The following is a 20,365-nucleotide window of genomic DNA, read 5'->3' as shown; positions in this document are numbered from 1 at the left end:
TCTGGATCGTCTGGTTTCACCCCTGTTTATATAGAGAGCTGTAGATAACTTCTTTAGCTATCTGCGTAAAGTTTTGAGTGTTTCATATATCCTTTGCTTTATTAAGGGGAACAATAACAATAACATTTCTCTTTTGTAAAGCGTTAGAGCATATTCAACCTCGATATAATTTAAATACCAGATATTCTTGTAATAAAAGAACCTTGTCACTTTCGTACTCGCCTTTGGTTAAATAGCCAAACAGGCTTGACAATTTTTCTGTTTATGTTCCCTTTGAGTGGCGTCATGGAAATAGCAACCAACATCACCTTCAAGTCTTTTTTTGGTAGGTAATAAGCTTAACTATCTGACAATTTGATTATTTGACGGAACAATTCACTGCTGACAATACCAAAGTTACAAAGGACACCATGACTCATAGACCTCGTTTTTAATTGGTGAATGAATTTGTGCATTTTAAAAGTTCGTGGTACGTGTTAAAACCAGTTGGTAATATTCATTAAACAATTAATAATGATATAATTATGTTATATTAATTCCAGTTAAAAAATATGAACACGTTTAGTCACAGGTAAAAGAATGACAAAATCTAAGGCAGACATACAAGTAGGTGGATGCTTAGGAAAAAAAGGATGATAAGAATAATTTTAACCCAATTATTAATTTAGCATTTAAAAATGGTAGTAAATGTCATCTGGTATTCAATGTGTTCATAAATGATAAGTTTTTACAACTTCAAATATTAGAAAGATAGACACAATCAATCAAGGCCTTAATTATTGGCCATTTAGCAATATTCACAACACATCATTTACTCTACTCGCCATCGAGATGTAAACAGGAAAAACTCTTTAAAACACCTTGAATAAAATCCAAATACTTTAATCTCACGAGCCATGTTCGAGAAGTATCACGTGACATTGATGCTGCATCACTTATTTGTCCGTTAAGTCACGTGATTGGAGTAATTCATTAAGAACATTAAGTATGGCTTGGTTATCCTTCATGTTATGTGTCTTGCACTTAGCGTTGTAAGAGCATGCACCTGAAATGATAAAATATTATAAACATTGATACTGATAAATACAATATGATTTCCGATGGTAAACATGCCAGGTACCGGTAACATTATATTTATATATTTAACTAATGAAAGAACAGCATCAATCTAATAAATAGCCCTAGTTCAAAACAATGCTTTTAAGTTGTGATAAACATATTTTTACAACTATTACAGCGATTTATTGCCAAATTGAAATAATCATTAACATTATTTTTATAATTATTGCAAGTAAGACGGCAACTCATCTAAAAGCTTAAATACATCATACACAATTCATTTTGGAATATTCACGGCATTTAAAAGAAATTCTTGTTTTTACTATTGATGATGTATCATCGATTACTCTTTTTTAAGACAACATAAATTATGCCATAGTTTCAGTATAAGTTGAGTTCAACTTAAAATACACCTTACGATCGTTGTTCTTCAATACAGTTGAAATCTGATATCAATACATGATAATTGAAATAACATATTTGATTTTTAGTTTTATGGCTGTTCTTTATTGATAAAAGCCCGTTTAGGACGACAAACTCCTGGAATGGTCATTAAAGTATTTCACAGACGATAAACTTCAGTAGTTACATTCTGCATGGTCTGAGTTGTGTTAAACATAAGATATGTAAACGAGGTTGTAAATCTGGAAAATTATGACAGTTAGCAGTTGGTATGTTATCTTCTAGCATAAAGTTGTTATCATCAAGCAAAACCGTACCAAGCCTAATATCGTACATTAATTTTTGGTCTCTTTCGATAAATTCAATTTTATAGAATATTTAGAGGGAGAAATAGAATATCAATTGAATCGATTAAACTATGGCTCCTTGTTAATCATTCTGTAAAAATAAAACTGTTGAACTGCAAGTAACCTCTATTTGATTCAATTCATTCTGTAGCCTGCAAATTGTAAAGCGTAATACAATAGGTAGAATGTTAGTTGTTTTACGGGATCTATTTGAAACTGAAGTCATATTTTGAGCTATTGATAAATAACAACCATTGTTCATTGCAATTTGAAAAAAAAGCACTTTAAACATTCCAAATTACAAAAGTGTTGCAAAATGCGTTTCCCTCGGTTTAAGTTTGTTACCCCGATTTTGTTTTTTGTCCATGGATTTATGAGTTTTGAACAGCGGTATACTACTGTTGCTTTTATTTATCATACTGGATATTAAAAAAAACTCATATTTTTTTGTACCTTATCCATAAAAAATTAATATAAATACATTGAGCTTATTATTTTTATCAAGTTTTATAGAAAAAAACCCGCCTATCTATATATATTAACGATAAAATTAGAAATCGAAAAGTCATTGCTTTGATAAATGGTGTTTTAGCAACGTTTAATGACAGAAATGGTAGCTGTAAAAATAGAATTCTATCAAAAAATGTAAGAGACTTTAGATGTAAGTTTGATTGGGAAATAAAGATAACAGTAGAATACCGCTGTTCGAAAGTCATTAATCGATTGAGAGAAAACAAATACGGGTTACAAAGTAACACCGAGGGATACATTTTTTTCTAAGCAGTTCAAAACATGAGTTCGTTTTATGAATATTATTAGAAATAAGTTACAAAATATTTTCATGATGATTTTAATAAAAATGGTGTGTCTATTTTTTCCCCATCTATATTTGCTAATTTGTCTTTTTATAGAAAACCTCTGAGGGACGAGGAAAGCGAATGGGTATTATTATGCAGTGCTACATTTAATCAGTTACATTTTGATAGAAATTCTATCAACAGTTAAATCATCCTCCTTATATACCTACAGCAGATTATACGATTGGACTTCATGTTGAGAAGTCTATGTTTCGTCAACTTCAAATGCTATTTTAGTCATAAAGTCCGCTATGACTCAATTTATTTTCAAGGGGAATAATGCACAAACAATACAAGTACTGTCCTTAAAACTTTGAAGTGATAACAAGTGCTTACCCGAGTCACAACATATACCATCCGTTACACAGTTCCCTTGACCTCTACTCCCACATGGGGCACCTTGTATCTCACATGGATGGGTGCTTTCATTTTCCTTTTGACATATTGAAGACTCCAATGTACCCATATAGCATCCAAATGGCCCGCAACAGATATCAGGTCCAACACATTGTCCACTTAATTCAGGACCACAAGACATGCACTGTAACATAAAGAAACACTATCACTTTAATGTACATTTAGTCATGATTGATTGAAAATTGTTTAACGCCGCATTAGAGCGGAAGGGCCGATGAAAATAATCGAGTTACCTTTATGAAAATTAGACAAACGCTAATCTTTTAAAGAAGGTTTCAGATAGGGTATATCTATAGATAAAACTCAATACTGAAACAAAAACAAAAAATTAGGTTTTTTAATAGTTATTAGTTTCTCAATTTAGTTGTCAGTATGTTCGAGTGCTCTTAATTCTTATAATTACTCTGTGCCGTTTATTATTTTTGTGTTGTACTAAGTATCTATCTGATTAGTCAAACATTTTTTTTGAAGTTGGTTAAAATGTTGTGCTGTTACATATCCGGTAAGTTGTTTGATCCCAACACATTCTTTTCCAGGTTTGAATTGTTCACATTTTTTATCCACTTTCTCTTATAGCTTGCTGTTAGGTTTGTGTTGAACTCTTTCATATAGACTACGGGTGACCGGAAGTGGTTTACATTCTCGTTCTCTAGAAGGGAATCGTACCACATCTGAATAATGATTTCAGTTAAACAAATGCCTTTTTAACCCCAATGTATGACTGTGTTTTGTAATTGGACTAGGAAGTATATTCTGCATCAAAGACCTCTTATTTTCGTGTAAACAGAAACATGGTTAGTCGATTTATTCGAACAGTATCTAAATAACCATGGTCATCAATTTAAGATGAATGAACATCATTAAGTTATATTTTTTCTTGAAACCGTTAAAAGAAAAATGTCATCTTTCAAAATTAAGTTAACTTAAATCACATTATTTACTTCACAAATCGTTCATTCGAGTCGGAAGCATGACTAGATCCTCATAGCGTGGGAGTTCATTCCTTATGCTTATATAGATCAAATATTAACATCAACTACACAAACATTCTTATATGTGACATGAATGATTAATTATGTACAATACAATCAATTAATTTCTCCTTAAATGGCTTTTGACGTCAACTTAGACATGCCGCAAAACGTCTAACGTCAAATATATGTTTTTATTTATATATATATATATATATATATATTATTTATATTGTGTTTAGCATACCATATGTATATGCTGTATTTAAATACACTAATGAGTCTTTATATACAAAGATAATAAAGAATTTGTAATACCGTGTGAGAGTTGAAAATCCCACAACTCTTTTGATAGATTAAAAACTAAGTACTTTGCATGAAACTGTCATCGTTATACAAACACAGAAGTATATGAAACTTTTTAAAAGAAAAGTATTTAAAAATGTACCGAATGCAAATGCAAGCAAAACAAAAAAGGATTCAAGGGAAACTGATGAAACTGATATATTCAAACGCTATAAATCAACGGAATAAGTGACATGGTATAGGCATTTTAGGGGATCCGATCTGGTTTTATAAAAAGGAAAATATCTAAAATGTGTACAAAAGAGATGTAGTATGATACACACATATTCATATAACAAAAGCTACATATTGGTACGTTTTACTGTGTTTGTTTTCAATTAAATCTTGTACAAATCACTACATTTACCTATTAAAAAGACTGTTTATGATGATAAATATAAAATACTTATATTTATATTTATATTTATCGTTAATTAAAAATAATGAAAGATATTTGGATGTAGGACCTTCACATGCAAAAGATGCATTTTTTGTAAATAATAGAAAACTAAAACATGAAAATGTAATTCTGAATAAATTGATTGCTTCGACATAATTGATGTACCCTAAAAAAACAACAACATAAAATTATTAATGGCCATGTGCGGATTCTTTAAGGCAACAATACGTGGATACATCTCAAGGCATACATGGATACATAGAAATAGTTTGCAAGCTATAACAAATGCAGTTCTTTATGGGTACCGTAGATTCCGTTTATCTTTCTAACACACTGAACAACGAGGCGTGCTTTTATATCTACCGAGAATTCAAGCGTGATCTATAACCCTAGAAATATGAGTTATATCTTTATTTCTAGAATAAAATTCAGCGTTTAATTCTAGGAATATAATTATAATGAAAATTAATCTCACTAATTGATTTCTACAGTACAAAAAGTAAATGTGATAGCAATATTTATAAATTTACTTTATAAAATGATTTCAGTAAGATCAAAGTGACAATTATGTAGAAACTGCTTTCAATTCATATCAATGGCCCATTTATGACAAGTGTTAAGTGCGATGCGATGATCATGTTTTAAATGGCACTATATGTTACCATAAAAATCTACTTGCTGACGATTTGATGCTTTATCACTTATTCATCGCCACCCTTCAGCAACGTTATATCGTAACTTATAGAAATTTAACATACAAATTTTACAACTTTTTGAATTATCTGATCTTAGTTGAGTTGTACCTTAGATAAAAATCACAACATGCAAGTCTAAATTCATGGCTGAACACAAATTTAATTAGATTTATTCTTTCTGCTTGGTTAATTTGCAGAATTGTATTGATTTAGTCGTTATCTTCCTTGTCACAACAGTGTTAATCATTATCTCGTTTATATTAATTTTTTCATTTTTAAGTATATTTCTTCTGAATAGAATATTTTTTAAAATTGAAATACATAAAACGTAAGGAAAAAAATGATATCAGATTGATGGTACTGCAACCATTCGGAGATGAAGAGTTTCACTATAAGACCTTGAACGCACATATTTTTTAAATAACAAAAATACATATTTGAAAATTGGAACTTGTTGATGATATTTTTCAGGCTGCTTGCAATTTTAATTACTTTATCTGAAGTAGATATTTAAAACAATTTTGGTCCAAACCTTTGACCGTGACATTTGTACTTGTTTGGCTTTATACATATTTCGATAGGAACGTCACTGATGAGTTTTATGAAGACGAAACGCGCGTCTGGCGTTCTAATTTTTAAACCTGGTACTTTTTTATTACTAGTTAGAAGAAGATGCATGGTATAATACAAGACCTTACTAACTGTTTCCGTACTGATTTTGTTATTGTCAAAGAAGATGAAAGTTTTGAATTTATTTACTCTGCGCATTCTTTGATTATTTAATAGTTTACTATTAGATCATAGCATTGAAAGTCTATGTTATATGTAACGTCAGATTGGTTTAAAAGACCATTATAGAAATAATAGATTTAGGTGTTATAATAATTTGTATAAATTTGTGGTGACCTATAAAACTCAATGATTTGAAACTCATAATTTTTTTTTTTTTAGTTTTGATTGTTTACAATTAACAATTCATTTAAAGTTAATAATGTTTTTTCAAGAATAAGGAAACTAGTAATAAGACCAAAATAAAAAAGGAAAGCAACAGAACTATACCGGTGTTCAAAAGTCACAAATCGATTGAGAGAAAACAAATCTGGTTTACAAACGAAAACTGACACATACTCAACTACATGAGAAAAACAAATGAACAACAGGAACACAGAAGTGCAACAAAATCAAACACCAACAGACATAGAAAAAAACGATTTTATAACAACTGCTATATTGCTGACTTGGCACAGGAGATTTTAAGAAAATATTGTTGGTAAAATATGGTTTAATTGCTAGAGAAACATCCCGCTTTATGGAAATGTTAAAATATATACATCAATGCAGTATTTACATTTAAATCATTCACATCATTGAACGATTCGTTTTGACTGTCTACGATATATTTAATGACCAACATAGTGCTAGTGATGTAATCAAATTTATTAATTTAAAATATCAATAAATTACTTAATCCAACTTGACCACTAATGTTAGCCTCTTAATAGCACATTACTCTTCATCTCCAATAATTTGACATACGAAATCATCTAAACTGAAGATGTCTTTGGTTTGAAATAAATGAATTCCTTAGCAGTCAAAACACGTATATTTATATGTGCAAGAAAATGGTTAATATTTTATGCCAACTAAGGATTTTCATGCTCAGGTTTTTAAAAGAAAACTATATAGTTCGTCATAGATAAGAAAGAAAAAGGGTTAATAAAAACGTTAAATCTTACAATAGGGACATAGAAAAAATACCCTTACTCGTCATAGGTCAATTTTATCTTACGGATTTAGAACATTAGTTTCTTAATTTCTTAAAGCGGGATGTTAGAAAACTCATTTTCATGTGGGTATTGAAGTCCTTCTACTGATCTTAGTGTAAAATGTAGACAACATGTACGTCTGGCGTACCAAATTATCAGTCTTGTATCTTTCATGAGATTGTTTTAATATTTTAAAAAATTTACCGTCTTAACGTCTTCACAATTTAACTTTTGTCGTTTGAGCGTCACTAATGAGATTTTTTTGAACGACACGCGGCTAGCGTACATAATTTTGATTCTGGTATTTATTGTGAGTTTATTGGTATTTTTAAATGAATAATTCATAATTTTGTAAGAATCTTAAATACACACATGATAAATATATTTGTTGTGACAAACTGGAAAGTTTAATTTTGCAAAATTTCAACTACATTTTATAAAGAGTATAAATCGTTTTAAGTGCATATGCAGTTCAAGGATTTGAATTTCATCTGATTAAATTTAAAGCATTGCCTACAAGGAAACTTTTGAAAAAACAAAAAATGTAAATTAAGTTCTTTGAAAATCATAAGAGTCACCATCATACTTTAGTTGACCGCAAGGAAATACCAGTATAGCTGATAGCCATGAACATGTGTTCAACTTTGTACATTTTTTGTCCTTTTTAACTCTTATTTTTGTTAATCTTCATTTTAAAGTCTGTTGCAGACAAAAATGAGTCAAATATAAATTCGGGGATTGATGATGATAATCTACCATTGTTTATCCAATATCATAAATAGTTTTGTCATGATCCTAGCTTTGACATTGACTTTTTATGTGAAGTTGATGTGACGTTCAAATCGGATAATGTAGCGTATACAAATTAAATTACTCACCCTATCGACTCTTCTTTTCTGGTTCTTTTTGTTGATAAAACAATTCGCCGTTTCAGAATATTAAGTAATTCGTGGGTAATTTTTCTGTTCAAAACATAAACACCTTACGACGTTGGATGAGTTTTCATTGCTCATGACGTTGAAAGCCAGTCATGCTATTTACAGGTAACTCTTTATTGATTTATCTGTCACAATAAATAAGTTTCTAAAACGGCGAATTCCAACTGTTTTAACGAAATTTGACACACATTTTTACATATATTTGAAAAGAGGACTGAATGATTTTGGTATTCTATCATAGTTTTTGTAAGGTGGAGATATTGAGATGATTGAAATGATAAAGGAAGATGTGGTATGAGTGCCAATGAGACAACTCTCCTTCCAAGTAACATTGCATAAAAGTAAACCATTATAGGTTAGCATATTTATTTCCGATTTCGAAAGTAACATACTAGCTTCGAACTTCGATATAGCTGATTTTTGAAAGATTTTCCACGCTTAACAACCAAAAAAATAGAGTGTTTGTTACCATGGCAACCACTCATATTTTCCCACTCATTTTTTTCTTTAGCAGTATTCATTTACTGCTTCTACTAGGCCAATTTAAGACAAAACCTGGAACCCTCATATATCTCACATGTATATGGCACTCTGTTTAGTTCTTATAAAGAGCTGTACTTAAATCATAGGAGTATTACGTACCTTCTTCTTCAAAAGTAGAAATATAATTTTAGAAAACCATGCAGGTAATGTAAATAAATATTATCTCATGACAAACAAATGGTGGAGAGACCAGACTCTATTTTTTTTTAATTATTCAACAATATATTGCTTGCTGTTAATAATTTTCTTCACTAGTCCAGCATTCTAGTGAAGGGTCTCTTTTTTTTACAAGAAATCTTTGTTCAACAAAACAATACATTACAACTTTATCAGAAAAAAATGATTTTCAATAGTAAATAAATAAGTATATATGGAATTTTTATTTATCAATATGTATTATCTAGCTTGTTTGGAAAGAAAAAGTTTCCGGAAATAGTTCACACTTCCCGTTATCGGTTTACTATTGATGTATCAGCATCTCTTCCTGGTTTGGAAAATATCTAGTTATAGTTGTGTCATTGGCAAGCTTATCAAATCGTTATTTGTACATTTTAAGGATAGCTATCAAAATATTACCAAAATCACTTGACCTCAATAATACTTTATCGCTTATTGCAGTATTTGTTGTTCAATGTTTAAAATTGATATAAAGCAACACGATACCCACCTGTTATATTGTGTTGTTAAAATGTTTTTGAACGATTTCATATTTATCGAACGTTAGTAAAAATTATCTTGTCGAAAGTAGATAAATCTTAAAATCAATAAAGGGTCACCTGTAAATGGTAGTTCGGGGATTTGATTTCATGTTTTAGTAAAATCTATCAGATAGTGTGTCTAAACATTCTCACATGTCGTATTATAAGACAGCAAATATCAATTAACACATTCCGTAGAAATAAGATCCAATTTATATCAAAGTAAAATATCACTTTACAAAATAAAATTACTGTAGCTTTTTGTATCATAGCATAGTGATTAGCAACTTATGAAATGTTTACGGTCTGTCGTAACTGAGTCTTTCAAATATAGCTCTTCATTTACTTGACAGATGAATAGTTTTTGTTTTGTCATTGACGTCATGAATTTTTTGACTGAGCCAGTTATCATGCGTTAACCTGCACATATGAAACATGAAATAATGCAATATAATCTTCCTTTTTACCTATATACTTTGCCTACGTCAATTTTAATGTAAGTATGCAAAATCAGTTTTCTGGAGAGAGAAAAATATGAGGAATGTTCTCATATCAAGGATAATATCAAAAGTCCAAAGCCATTGCTAACATTCTTAAATTATTGTTTAAAAAAATCATCAATATTTAAATTTTTTCAATGAAATTACTTAAATCGTAGAAATTTACATGCACTATTCAATTATTACTTCTAGTTTCGCCAACACATACTCAAGTATGATCTTTATAGATTTATAACGCTTTTATATGACGGTCAAATTAAAAAATATTATCAAATAAATCAACTGTGGTATGTAATTAAAGATACCTTGTAATTGTAGCACTGACAGAGTTTGATGAAAGAAGACAATGGTCCGTATTTTAGAATGTAAAGTATGTGGTTGGTTATGTGAATAAACGGATATGCGGTGTCAACTTCCCAGCAACCAAATATCACAAAATTGAACGACAACTAAATAACGAATTTTACGTTTTTACATAAAATAAGTGTCCATACAATGTTACGCTCAACATCACATACAGAGCATAGAAATATTAAAAATTAGTTGCATTGTAAACGTTTTTTGTTCAAAAATAAGTTCTAATCGTTGAAAATAATAGCTCATCAAAGATACTAGAATTAGTTTTATTTCCCAGAACCGTGTTATTGTGCCTAAAATAAGTTATATTCGTTTAAAGTTAAATTTATCGAAAAAGATCAATACACAAGGCGAGCATTTCGTTAGCATAAATGATGTCATAAACACTATATGTGTCGTGCATGAACGGGGAATGTTAATAAGTACATGTTATAAACTTTTTGAAACTTCCATCAACTAGCAGTGGTTTCAGTGCTAGTAAATGAAGTTAACACTTTATTCAGATATATGGATCACCAGCAAACGCTCAAACCTAATCATTGGAAAGTCAGGGATACATAAATATGTAATAAGCAATATTAGCGAATAACAGAACATTTGTCGAATGGCACTCTTTTGTTTTACTTCATGAAGTTTATACCTTAGTTTCAGTGGTATATGACAACCAACAGTAACATCAACCCATACGTTTACCAGACATTTGATTTAATACGTCATATGTGCATTTTTCCGATATAAGACTCATCAGTGGCACTGGAAACGAACAGTAAAATGGTCGAATCATTTACGGATTTAAAGAGAATCTGAAACCAAACATTCCGAAAAAAAATTCGTTACAAATCTGGCTATGTTAATTATGATCTGGGGTAGAATTCTGTGAGGGATTTACATGACTTTGAATTGAAAAGATGATATTGACCTAATCTGAATGAAGAAACTACACCTTATATTTTCATCTTCAGAATCAGATAATTCCGCTAACATAGGTCGATATGGAATATAACAGTGGATGAATATGTCCACAGTAGTTTTAAAACATACTACGGGTGTGTGGGTATGATTAACCACTCGTCAAACAGGTACACCTCTAGATGCTATGTTAACTGCTATGACGTAGAATTAAACAAAATCCCTTACAACCTCAGCAATAAAAAGATGGACATGAAGGGTTATAATTATGACTGAAAAATGTGTCTCTTGTCAGTAAAGTTTCAAATTTTAAGTTGACTTTACGATAAATTTAAGTTTTAAGGCGTTGATCAATGAATATGATGATGCAACATTTCATTTAATCAAGCAGAAAAGAAGGTTAAATGTAGTCATTTGTTTAACTGTTTAAGGCTTATCAAAATTCACTGAAGACAACGATAATTTGATTATTCATTGTTTCATTCTGGTTGCCAATATGACCTGCAAAATGAAGTCAGGAAAAAGTCCTTCACAATGCTAAAAATGATGACGAGGAAATAACAATGTGGAATTAACTGTACAAATCATGTAATTTGAATTATTCAAAACGTTCGGCTAATTAAACATTTGCCAAGGCTGACATTTCTTTTGACTGATATTTTTTCATTCATTTTATGGTCGTTTTTAACATGTAAAATTCACTTTTGTTGAAGAAATTGTCATAAGAATATGCGTTAAAAGTTCATATATAATTATATAATTTGTCAGTATAAAAATCGTCCTCCAATACAGTTGGTTTAATTTTCAGACTTGTGTTGATGTTTTTCTTTGATCGGGTTGTTGTCGCTTTTATACCTTCTCCGTTTTCATTCTCATTTTTATTACGTTTAGTCCTCCATTTGTCTATATACTAGTATGAACATATATATGGAGCAAAACTTCTTGTTTAGTAGGATCCGTGATACAAAGATCAATGAAATCTATCAGACTTAAGCTTACAATGAAGTTGTTTTAAAGTGTTAATGAGTGAAAGTACATTATCAATATAACTTTGAATAGGTTTTCCTTATCTTTTAACGACATTTTGTAAGTATACTGTGTCTTGTTAATACAAGATTAGGTCTTAATGATCGGTACATTCTCCCTTTTCACATTAAACAGGGACACATGAAGTTATTCACCTAAAACTCGCAGTTTGTTGAAATATTCATTTATAATGCAAACGTATTATACCGATTTTTTTTATCAATTCAAATAGGTTTCCTCTAGTCAAAAATATCAGGAGTCAAAGCTCAAGTAGCAAAGAATCTCTGTTATTTTCGGTGAAGTTTAATACAAAAACACGAGTCGTGCGAACTGAAATCGGGGTCAAACATAGACATTCCTGTAATGTTTTTATTGGAAGGTCGTGGGTATGACAAGTGATATTTGAACTGTAACTATAATATCTTAAATATACTGCATACTTGTCTCTGTGATAAACCATTGGATAATATTTGTAAGAAGAGAAAACTGGCATAGAAGGATTATTATTTAACGTTGACTGTGTATAGACCAATATCCTTTTATCGATACATTATACATTACATTTATATAACTCCACAATGTAAATGTTCTGAGAAAGACTACAATAATACTAAAGTCATGTAAAACGTCAACCTACTACCTTAACGTAATAAGTTTTGTCCAGGGTAATGCGTCTTTAATATATAATTACCAGTGTAAAAAGTTAGGTATCGTTATATTATTACCATAACGTCACGAATACGATATTATTTGTATTACGTCATGAAAACGAAGCTGATCCTCGTCACTTCCTTATTTGTTGTTATTTCTGAAATTTTCTGTTTCTTAATTATAAATCAACGTTGTCAACGTTTTATTAATAAGATATATATTCTAAGCAAATTCAACTACGGAAAAAGAAATTGTCATCGTTTTGTACCATGGTTAAATTTGTTCCAAAACAAAAAAAGGACCGACTTTAGATTGAAGCGTGGGCTATTCTGTTTCGCCTTAAAAAGAAAAAAAAAGTAAGATGAAAGTAAAATAATGGCAACCCCGTTTATTTGATTCGTCAGTGATTTACCCTTCGTCATAAGAATGATTTAATATCACAGTTGATACTTATACAAATAATATTATTACTTTTTCATAAATAAACGTTCTCGTCAATTTACTTATCTTTTGAAATAGAAGTAAGATGAAACAAATATATCATCTTATTTCAATACTTATTGGAAGTAAATAATGTTTATATTCTAGTAATATGATACTAGTATTTATTCTACTTATACACAATTTGATATTAATAACAGCTGGTCTTTGTAGTATCTGTTAAACGACTAGAATGACACAAACCTTCAGTTTTTCATTTTTAACTTATAACTGATTAGTTAGAGAGATTATCTTAAAAACAATTTGGGTTTTTATATATAATTGTTTCATTCTACAATCACAATAAAGTATTATAATGAATAAACTAATCATAGATACCAGGATTGAAAATTTTATATATACGCCAGACGCGCGTTTCGTCTACAAAAGACTCATCAGTGACGCTCGAGTAATTTATTTTTTAAAAAGGCCAAATAATGCAGTCAGAAATTATCTAAAAGGGTAATATTTCCGGTTGCTTATGACAAAACTTTTGCATTTTCACGAGAACTTGCATGCTTTTCAAACTTGTGTCTTTTGTCGTTGTTAGACTATGGTAGTCATATTGAGAATTTATTTGTATACAGTTGAGACTAAAGTGCTGGCAACTTTTAAATTGTCCTTAAGGGTATTAACCTGTGATTATTTTGTTTGCATTGCTTTATGCAGATGCAAGGACGAGAAATGCTTAGAACAAACTTTTTTATCCAATATATGATGTGCAGCCCCATAACTACATTTTAATATGCAATGATGACCTTAAAAATTCTGTTGTATCAATCTAATAAACACAGAATACAAATTTTAATGGGAAACTTTTGTATTAGAAATTGTATTTTAATAGGTTGATTGTAGTGGATATAATAAGTGCAGTAAAGTATTTGCGGGGATATGAAAGCACCACAAAGCTCATTCAGCGTAAGCATATCATAACTTGCAGGTTTATCATAACTTATAAATGAGAAAAAGATTGTTAGATAATCAGACATTAAGTTTGTCGTATAATTTACAAATTAGTTATTTCCGATTAATCATTTGTGAACATAAATCCTAGCATGACGCAGTAAACATTATTAGACTATTCGTCGGATGATAGAATGAACAAATAAATCCACACACAAAAGCGATGCATCTATAAAAAACATGTTAAAAAAATACAATTTTGAAGAAAATACGATTCTTATCCAAACTCAGTATATATCTGTTTCCCATGGATACAGATATCAAGGGATTATATATAACGACAATGAAAATGATATGCATGTTAATCATATCATGTAAAACAAACACCATGCAAGCCACTGAAATGAGAAACTGTATCCATAAACAGTGTTTTTTTACAATCATTACTTAATAAAGGGTATGTACAATGGTCATCAAAATCTCGACACAATGAAAAACTTACACACAGTTCTTTACGAATAAAGTTATGATTCAGTGGCTCCTGCAAACTTACCCGTAGCATACCCGTCAGTGATTTAATTGTTTTGGGAATGGTTAGTTTATCTGGCACAGTATTTAGAAACTAGCAATATAATTAAACAAAGCGAAAATATCTTTATTTTCATTCAGTGTAGAATTTCGGGACTGAAGATTTTTCTTGTCAATAAAAAACCTAAGATTTTATTCAAAAGTTAACAAAAGTCGTGAATTGACTGAATACAATCGTAGTCTCTAAGAAACTATTTTCTTTTTATTTACATCACTCTTTTTGCTAAGTATAGACGTTGATTAGTATGTTTTGAATTCAATTTCCTGAAAAGATTTCATTAATTTTGTTCGTTTACTATAGTAAAAACAAAGTTGATAAAACATGTCGCCTCGAATTCTTCAGTAATTTAAAAATTAAAGTAAAAAATGTTAAATAACACCGAAGTATATTAAATCAGACCAGAATATAAGTTTGCGTACTTAGAGTACGTTTTAATGTAAAACCTGTACCTGTCTTGAAACTCTTGTTAAAGTATCCATACTCCTTTTTCCACCTGGAGGACAGTTCCGAATAAAGCACGAATTAGTCTCTTCTATCAAACAAAAAGTTAAAATAATTGTCACTAAGCATTGAATAGAAAACTGTTTTACAATATCCATATTCACAACAAAAATGTCAACTAGTTATCTCTCGTGTAAAATACCCGCCAAATCAATATTACTCCTATCAATTTCTCACCCTTTTAAACCTGTCGTCTGCCAGTGGGTGAGTGAGCCATGTGACTGGCTTTGCGCGTAGGACAAACCGTCGTCAGAGTATGGAAATATGGGAGGGTTTATTTTTTTATGCTTCATAAAATTGCATATTAGATGATATTGAATTAAATTGTTACGGCTAATCACATACTTGATGACATTATATCATATACGTCAATTTATCAGTGACGATTTTTGATTGAATTTTAAATATTTTGATAATCCGTAGGAATTTTAGTTTTTTAATATATTGATAACAGATTTTTAGGATTGTTTATTTCTGTTGGCAGGACATAAGTCCAAAGTAAATATGCTAATATAGCTAATGCTACTTGTAAAGTGTTATGGACATAAACTTGGAAAGGTTCTTCAGGTTATCATTAATGAAGTTTAGTATTAACTTACTTCGCAATAACTGAGTTATCTTATTTGGATACATACATATCTCTATAAAGATGATTATTCCAAGACAGTAGCTGTATATGATTTTATACACACATATATACATTACAAATAAGTTTTGATATCTGTTCATCTTTCCAATTCTTGTAGCTGTTGATCACCTTCTGTTGGCAATAATCCTGAAAGTCAGAAATTCAACATTTTAGTTTTAAGGAAGGATACTATGATATACAAGCAAAGAATTTTTTCTTCTAAATTTTGAAGAATAATGGATAAACTACTATTACAAATTCCTATTTAAGTTTATCAAGTTGAAATCATCTCTAAACAAATGAACTATAATGATAGCTGAGTCCCTTATAAGACAATTTCAGTCGTATTATTGTATAACATTTCAATCATATCAATTAAAGTAACAAAGTATATGACTATCATAATAACCACAATATTGGAATACTATGACTTAAAGATAATGAGACTTTACTCCATAGTTTTCCAAAATTCCAACAAATTAAAAACTCATTTTAATTGAGTGTGAGATTTTAATGGTTCACATTCTTGGTCCGGTTGCCGCATCGGTCGATCATTTGTTTGATAATAAAAACTATGAGGAAATACGAGATACTACAGAAACATATAAGCAACACACAACTTTTACGAAATACTGCAATGCCAAATCTTTTGCGTTATAATGCGAATGTTTGGGTAGATTTACGAAATAAAGGCAACATTTGAACTTTAACGCAAAGATTTTAACTTTAATTAATTGAATATCTAATAACCAAAAACTGATATTTGCAGTAAATGTAGGGCCAAATAAGAGCCTTATTGCCTCTTCTACTTTGCAATGTACATTTATTGTAAAAAAAAATAAGCAGTGACCTGGTACATTCCATATTGTTTTATTTTAAACTATAGAAGTGAGAGGTTTTGCGCTTTAAAACCAGGTTTTTATCCACCATTTTTACATTTCGAAATGCCTGTACAAAGTCAGGAATATGACAGTTCTTGTCGATTCGTTTTTGATGTGTTTTGTCATTTGATTTTGCCATGTGATTATGGACTTTCCGATTGGATTTTCCTGTGAGATCAGTTTTTTTGTGATTTACATTTTTTTTTGTAAATATTGGCATTTGCATGTGTATCTGCCAGTAAAATTTGGTAGTTATTTAGTTAAGAGAAGGACCATATATACAGGCCAAAATCATTATAATAAATTACATTCATCCGAAAAAGTGAATACTTGTATTATTATTGTTACAAGGCATTTTTATAACGCACTAAATAATAATACAATTACTCTAAGTGCTTAAAACATGTTAAGACAAATATACACAAGTTCGTAGGTACACGAAACTACAAAGTAAAACATCTATACACAAATTAAGACTGATTTTTGTATCAGGAAACCTATATCAATTTAACGTGATAATAAATATTTTATAAGACCCTTTTTAATTTAAAAAAAAGGCCACAGTTTTGATAACTTCGATTTACGGGAGGTGGTAAAGTAGAGAAGAGCAACAAAATATCATACAATTATATCTAGTCAAATAGACGTTTAGATTTGATTACTACCACTCGAGACAGTTAAATTTTAATATTTAAAGCGTGAGACTTGCCAAGCTATTTAAACAATTTATATTTTACTGTCTAGAGTGGAGAAATATCGTATTACACAAGTTATAGTGATGTAATCTGTTTCTCTAATCGGCTTTTATCCTTCCTTTTCAAAGAGTTGCAGATAGTTGTGTTCTTTATATGTCACGTCATCAGACATCATCGCCTTTTTTCAAACGTCACACTATGGAAATTCAGAAAAATTTCAACCAATCATTTGCTGAGAAGAGATATTTCACTAGAGAAAAAGGTATCTCTCGGTTTTAAAATAAATCAAATTGAAGAAACACATTTGAGTTCTGATGTTAAAGAAATCATGAAAAAGATTAAATTTCACGTACGTACATCACGAGTTGGTCGACCGTTATGAAATAACCGTTTCACAAATGATATCGGATATGTTCCTTACGTCGTAACTAAAATCCCCTTCCGTTTTATGAATGTGACCTACCGAATTAAACTATTTACCGGATTTGTAATTACATAAGAAACACGATGGGTGCCACATGTGGAGCAGGATCTGCTTACCCTTCCGGAGCACCTGAGATCACCCCTAGTTTTTGGTGGGGTTCGTGTTGTTTATTCTTTAGTTTTTCTATGTGATGTCATGTGTACTATTGTTTTTCTGTTTGTCCTTTTCATTTTTAGTCATGGTGTTGTCAGTTTGTTTTAGATTTATGAGTTTGACTGTCCCTTTGGTATCTTTCGTCCCTCTTTTAATCTCAATTGAAGTGAATTACACGTTAAAATGTTCACGCGAGTTTCACGTAAACGCCAATTTTAGGTGAATATCACGCGATATTTATGGCGTGGATTTCACGTTTTTTAAATAATTAAGTTATGAGTGGTGCAATGAAAACTTATTGGAAATACAAATTATTAGAGTCGAAGAGCAATAAATACAAAATAAGACTAACAAGACGATGTGTCTATACACCAAAGAGTCCCGGGCATACAATCAAATTTTAATGTTCACGGTAATTATGGTATAAACTAGTTTAAAATGTATTTTAAAGCGTTGAATTCATAATGTAGTAGTGTTATTTCAATCTGATATGAACAAAAACATGTTTTAAAAAGGACTAAAAAAAAAAAGACAAAAAGACGAACAAACCAGAAAATCGTACCGTACCTTTTCCCTATTGCATGCGTAAATAAGAACACAAAAAAACTAGCAGACACGTACAATAGCTACCTGTGTATATTGTTTATTAAACTTATCTTAACAGATTTAACTTCACGTATTTCGAATGGATACATAACTATCAATGTAATGCATGTATATTAGCATTTGCATTCAAAATAGCGAAACCCACGAGACTCTTTATCAATCATCAGTTTCATAAACACAGTTGCAGTTATTCAAAACGTTGAATAAATAGTGACATAAATACGATGCACCATTTGGAAAATAAATCTTATATCAGTGAAACAAGAAATCAAGCAGTGGATATCAACAAATTTCAAACAATAAATCCAAATAGAACAAGCAATATAAATGGGTCGACATACTTTTAAAAAAGATAATCACAAAAATTTAAAATACTCCTTAACAACTAAAAATCTAAAAAAAAAAGTTTATTTGTATATGAAAGACAACGCAGATTTTTCTTCAAATAACAAGTTGGATGTGTTTTAAAAGTATGTTGTATTCTTTTTTGGGATAATAATACTATAATTTCTTCAATATGTCGTTTAAAATTAAAAAAAAGAGATGTGAAACATACCAGCTCGAGAACGGCGCCAATTACTCAGCTACATCGAAACACAATCTTCAACTACAAAGAATCCCAATTGTAAGTATATGTTGTTTTTCGAGCCTGGAAATTTATATACAATCCGGGTTTACTAAACGATCCAGAGAATATTAGAAAAGGTCACCAATTCAATACTGTAATTAGATTTGATAAATAATGTTATCGATATATATTTATTTTTTTGGCAGTAAATAAAACTCATATTGTTGAAATATCTATATGTACATATATATCTGCTGCTGTCTGTTCTATGGTCGGTTTGTTGTCTCTTTGAAACATTTCCCATTTCCATTCTTAATTTTATATATAAATTCACTCACGGTTCTACAATCTGTCGATACATGTATTTTGACATTGTGCAAGGTCATGTTTCACTTTGTCTGCTACACTAAATCCATTGGATGTTGGACGTGTACTGGTTGATGCCTCTGTCTTATATACATGATTTGTTCATATTAATTGCCATTGGCTTTGAACTAGCTGTCAGTATATACGAGTACTCTCAGCTCTGTAGTAAGTGTCTTTTTTATGGGAAGAATGTATGAATACCCTGCCATGTCCAGTCTGTGTTTTTGTTACCTGGTTTTCTGCTTTGAATCGATTTGACGAGTTTTCATTAATCAGGCAGTTAATCATCTTGTTTAAATTGTTTTACCATTGTCATTTTGGGGTCTTTGATAGCCGACAATGTCGGGTTTTGCTTATTGTTGTACGCCGTACGGTGGCCTGTTTTTGTTACTCTAATGTTATTTGGTCTCTGAAGAGATTAGTCTTACTGGGAATTATACCACATCTCCTAAGTTTAATAGTGACTAATGTGTCAACCCTGTTAAGATAATTTAACACGAGAAAAAAACCGTGTCCCATTTGGAACAAACGGAAAACGAAATATCTTTTTTCTAAGTATAAAAGTTTGATGAAGCGCTTAACTTATTTCCGTAAGTGAATAGAATAAATAAAATAATGTTTAATAAATTTTCTGCGTTCGAATTTTTAGATTTATTTTCACATGGTATTACAAATTCTCGATTGAACAAT

General features: G+C 30.3%; 1 protein-coding gene across 1 annotated transcript; it reads right to left on the bottom strand.

Moving 5' to 3' along the window:
* Window positions 1-511: 511 nt before the first annotated feature.
* Window positions 512-15,582, bottom strand: LOC134713743 (terepressin/terephysin-like). Its single transcript, XM_063575030.1, has 3 exons — window positions 15,303-15,582; window positions 3,002-3,206; window positions 512-1,045 (listed from the first exon to the last, which is right to left on the bottom strand). Exons 1-3 carry the CDS (start codon window positions 15,450-15,452, stop codon window positions 936-938), a joined length of 465 nt encoding a protein of 154 aa, XP_063431100.1. The 5' UTR covers window positions 15,453-15,582; the 3' UTR covers window positions 512-935.
* Window positions 15,583-20,365: the final 4,783 nt, after the last annotated feature.

The sequence above is a fragment of the Mytilus trossulus genome, chromosome 4, assembly GCF_036588685.1.
Source record: "Mytilus trossulus isolate FHL-02 chromosome 4, PNRI_Mtr1.1.1.hap1, whole genome shotgun sequence".
NCBI classification, from domain to species: Eukaryota; Metazoa; Mollusca; class Bivalvia; order Mytilida; family Mytilidae; genus Mytilus; species Mytilus trossulus.
The sequence above is the reverse complement of the archived record's forward strand: the minus strand, read 5'-3'. Positions and strand labels throughout refer to the sequence as shown.